Source organism: Vicia villosa, linkage group LG7 (genome assembly GCF_029867415.1).
Source record: "Vicia villosa cultivar HV-30 ecotype Madison, WI linkage group LG7, Vvil1.0, whole genome shotgun sequence".
Taxonomy (NCBI): Eukaryota; Viridiplantae; Streptophyta; class Magnoliopsida; order Fabales; family Fabaceae; genus Vicia; species Vicia villosa.
The window spans coordinates 52,013,740-52,018,942 of NC_081186.1; the positions used below are offsets into that span (position 1 = coordinate 52,013,740).

The window sequence follows — 5,203 nt, forward strand, 5'->3', positions numbered from 1 at the left end:
TTACTGATTTATCCTTTTTATCAGTTTAGGAAACTTTTTATTGAGTGCTGCATATTTCGTCCCGAAGATCCTATTGACAGCACATTGTTTAACAGACAGTTGACGTGTGAATTAGGTTAACTTTGTTAACCCTAATGTGTTTCTAAAAAAGCCCAAGGCCCAAGTCTGCTTATAAAAAGACCTGCAATCCTAATTTGGAACGCAAACAGAAGATTGTAATTGTGAAGAACGGTTGTTTTGTAACTGTCTCTTGTGATCCACGCTTTTATCTTTGATGATTGCGTTGGAATTAGTTTATGTTTTAGTTGTGTCACTCTAAGCTTTTAAGCACGAGTGTGTGTCTCTTGATTGAAGCTTTTAAGCAGATCAATGTGTGTCTTTTAAGTGTGTCTTCTATCTGTAATTGTTTATTGTGTATGTGTATCACTGCTGTGATTGAAGGGGAGTAGAATGGAGATATTTCATATCTAGGTAGAACCTAGGTAGAAGGGTCATTGGGTAGTGATTAAGTGAGGAGTTGTAAACTGGGAGTTTAGCTCTGAATTGATACTGCTAATAGTGGACTTCATCCCTGACTTGGTAGCCCCCAGAGTAGGTTGTTTGAACTGAACTGGGTAAACAATTCTGCATGTTATTTACTGTTTTTTGCTGTTTGTTATTATTGTCTGTGTTGCGTAATTGTGGATGTCATAACATCTAGTTTGACATCGAGCGTGTGTTACTAGAATTTTCACATACCTATATAGATCCCTTAGTTATGGATGAACTTTTACACGCAGATGCCCTTTCATACCTTTGCATAATCTTGCATTCTTGCCTAATTATAGCATAAATAACTCATGCTTGATTTAAACTTTCTCCTGTATAAAAGAACTTTCGTTCCATATAGTGCCCTTTTTTCTTGAGTCTTGTTGAACCATATATTTCATTTTCATTTCAGGTGGTTGGTTCCCCAAATCCTAGCTCTAATAGAAAAAATGCTAAATCTTTTTCTCCCATGAAGCAATTTCTAATGCAGTCTTACTTTGAAAGACATGCGACCCTACATGATTCAGATTCTGAAATTTTCACATCTCAAGAAGTCGCATCTGGTCAGTGCGAAGTGCTTCCGGAAAATCATAACTCGATGTTAAGATTGTCAGTTCTAAGACGCGATCTTGTTGGTGAAGGTTCTCACCGCCGTGTGTCTACATTAATCAAATTAGAAACCTAATAGTTGAAGTCTTTGTCTGAACTTTTAAGCTACTCATGTGAATTAATAACTATTGAAAGACTGCCTTCTGGAGTTTTTGCTGATCCATTTGAAATTGAATTACAACATCTTGCGCAACGTGGTGGTAAATACTCTTCACTTGCTATTCAGATTAATTTTTTTTTAGAAAGTGGGAAAGAAATTATGCATTTTTACTTTAATGAATATTATATTTCTTCCGATCAATAATACATTTTATTGCAGTGTTCAATGATATAGCTGTCTTTGGTGATATAAATCTGGAGCTGCCTTCCTTCTTGTCCAATCGTTCTGCCGTTGAAATTCACTTAGATGTTAAACCAAATACATTAATACAGCCAACTGATATCAGCGTAGAGTTTCCTTTGCATGCACGATATCAAGTAAGGCTGTTATAACACAATTTACATCTTAATGCCACTTTTAGCTAATCTTGCACTTTACATTTGTCTGAATCTAATGTTTTGTAAAAAAAAGGTATGTATCTTATGAAGGCACTATTACACAAAGAATGAATCACCATTTTAGTCCGTAAAGTTGTTTAAGGGCTAGACATGTCTATGAAATTAACAAAATTTATAAATGACCTATGAAAATGAAAATATCCAGGAACATCAGTCCTTCTAAGTCGGTCAATTTAATCCCTGAAATTGTCTTGAATAGACTAATATGATTTAGGAATTTTCATTTTGGATACCATTTCTTGCATACTGCTTATAATTTCATAGACTAATGCTATGTTTGGATTAGCTTCTAGTTTTGTAAACGCACGTCTGGCACTGTTTCCAAAGCACTTGCACCGTGGAATTATGAAGCTACAAATTGGAGCTTCTGGCCAAATGCACGTCTGGCATTGTTTCCACCGCGTTTCCAAACAAGCTATAAGTTCTTGGCAATTGAACTAAGCACCTTATGATAATTGCTTCATCTATAGAGATCATGATAGAATTATCTGCAACTTGGTCCATATTAAATCACTTCTATAATCCATTAGTGCTAATGTTGAAATGATATACTATTAGTACTAATGTTTGTCCTGAAAGAAAGAATTAAAAACTTGTAATAAACAAAGAACTATACTGGTATTGCTAAATGTTGTCCCTTACCGAGTACTGCAGTATTGCCTCATATCCCCCTCTTTTTCTCCCTCTTCTTTTGCAGCCTCTGAATGAAAGTGGCTATTCAATAGTCGAATTGAGTTCACCGGATACGTTCCTGCGCTGCCGCATGAAGGAAGAAGTGGAAAATAGCAATTGCTTGTTCAAATTGAAAAATCATGAAGCCAATCTGTATGATGCTGGTCTTGTTTGGAGAATACCATCTGGAAAAAAGGCGCACTCTGATCTTGTATCTATCGTTACATTTCTTACAGCCTTCTTAGTAACTCTTGTAATTATGGTAACATCATTGCATTATATTAATAGCAGAGTGAGTAAAGATTCAAAACAGTCGTAAAAGTTCTTTTATTAATGCAGCTTTTATTCAGTGATTCTATACAGTCATTATTGGGATAATACTGTGAATACAAGATTACACTCAAAGATGTTTTTGATTCATGGCAAACTCAATAAGCATTCAAACAACAAAGCGGGAGCAGAAAACTCAAAGAAAAGCAAGCATTGATCACTCATGACAGAACAGGTTGATCTATTATGCATATAGGTCGACTCAACACAAGCAAAACAAGAAGAATGCAGAAAAGCAGCAGTTAGGTCGACCTACTGTCGACCCAGGTCGACCTAAAATGGAGAAAATCCATATACTTCTGCTAGGTCGACTCACACATCATCTAGGTCGACCTAAATTGAAGAAATTTACATATCAGTCTGCTAGGTCGACCTACACAACAACTAGGTCGACCTAATCTGAGAAAATGTCCCCAAAACGCATCTGAAGTGAATTCTGGTCGACCTACTCCTTCAACAGGTCGACCTAACTGGGAGCAAAATTCTACAAGCTCTGCTAGGTCGACCCAAGCACTACAATAGGTCGACCTAACTGATCAAGAATGCAAAAAATTCTGTTTCTCTCATCTCCAACTGTTAAGCTATCATATATATTATCCAAGGTTCAATTATTACAATCAACACCAACGACTGCAAGATACACAAAGGCTTCTCATCTTCGTTCTTCCTCATCTCCAACACAATTACACATAATCATTCTTGCGTTGAGGGTTAGTGATCGAGTTCGATAACGTCCATGGAACAGAATTGAAGATTCCTAGTGGGTGAAGATTTGTGGGGTTTTTGGTGAATAAAATCTGCGGGTTTTGTCCTCCAAGATAGGTGTTTCTTGGGGGTTTTTATCAAGAGGTTTCATCGAGGATCCATCTGAGTGTGAAGATTGAAGAACAAGGGTTCAAGGCAATTCAAGACACTGCAGAAAAGGGATCGAGTGAAGCTTTTGGATAACCTTGATCTGACTCAAGATTAAGGGGGAAGAAGATTCAAAGGATCGACATAATTGGTTTATGGTTTATCGCTTTGTTATCTTCTTTGTATATACTACTTTCAACATTAATGAAAGATTTCCCAATTTCAGTTTGGAATTGGGGGCAGACGTAGTCGTAGCGAGGACGATCGACGAACTGCCTAAACAAATATCGTGTTCTTGTCGCTTTTACCTTTTCATTTACATTCTGTTCATATTTGGTTATAATAGCAAATTGATCAACGATTCGAGTGTTAAGATTGTGAATTAAGGACTTATATAAACATCACAATCCATCACACATTGAACCACCATCAATTTGATCATTATCACCAAGTGTTTGTGTTTTTGCTTCTTTCACCATTACTGCATTGCAAACGTAGTTTATCATATAAGAAGTTAATTGATTTTCAATAGAGCGACGTATTGATTCTATAGTGTATTCTCTTATCGTTTATCTCAAGCTGGTTAGTGGTTTTAACACACATACAATCGTTTCAATAGTGGTTCGGAATAGACACGAGTCGATTCAGAATCACTTCCGCTTAAAGTTCAATTAATTCCGCAAAACTGTTTAAGATCTATTCACCCCCCTCTAGATCCTAAGGCCAGCGTCTAACAAGTGGCATCAAGAGCTCTGGTTTATTCCGTGCTACGTGAAACACTTATTGGAAAGATGGCTTCCGGACCTAAAGGGGCTCACAATAGAGCTCTAGTTTTCAACGGTGAAAACTATGGCTATTGGAAGGATTGTATGTGTGTCCACATCAATGCAATTGATAGGAACATATGGACAGCTATTGTCAATGGTCCCTTTCAGATCACCATGACAAATGCAGCTGGTGCAGTTGTTCCAAAACCAGAAAATACTTGGGATGCTGAAGATGAAAAGAGATATGCATACGATTGGAAAGCGAGAAACATTCTAATCTCAGCTCTAGGAGTTGATGAATACTATCGCGTTTCCCATTGTAGATCCGCTAAAGCTATGTGGGACACATTGCAAGTTGCCCACGAGGGAACGGATGATGTCAAACTAGCTAGGATCAATATGTTAACTCAAGAGTTCGAACTCTTCCACATGGAAGATGGTGAATCCATCGAAAACATGCAGAAGAGATTCGTTCACCTGAAAAATCGGTTAAATTCTCTTGATAGACCTGTTTCCAATGCAGTTGCTACTAACAAAATCTTAAGATGCTTGAACAGGGAATGGCAACCCAAGGTTACAGCAATAAAGGAAGCAAATGATCTAAACACCTTAGACATTACCACTCTCTTTGGCAAACTAGAGGAACATGAACAACACCTTAAATGCCTTGACATGCATGAGAAAAGGGCAAAGAAAGAAAAGAACATGGAGAAAGAGGTAGAGAAGAAGTCAATAGCTCTAAAAGCTTCAAGCTCCAAGACCTCAAGACAAGAGCTAAAGGATAGTGATACAAGTGATGACGAAGACTCCGATGATGAGGAAATGGGACTGTTTGTGCGAAGATACAACAAATATCTAAAGAAAAATGGAGCAAAACATTCTGACAA

The 5,203-nt window shown here is 37.3% G+C and overlaps 1 protein-coding gene across 1 annotated transcript; it reads left to right on the plus strand.

Annotated features, from left to right (window-relative positions):
• The first annotated feature begins 982 nt into the window (after window positions 1-982).
• On the plus strand, window positions 983-2,686 carry LOC131617221 (uncharacterized). Its single transcript, XM_058888560.1, is given in 3 exon segments — window positions 983-1,337; window positions 1,457-1,614; window positions 2,393-2,686. Coding segments are annotated over 3 exon segments (792 nt in total). The 5' UTR covers window positions 983-997.
• Window positions 2,687-5,203: the final 2,517 nt, after the last annotated feature.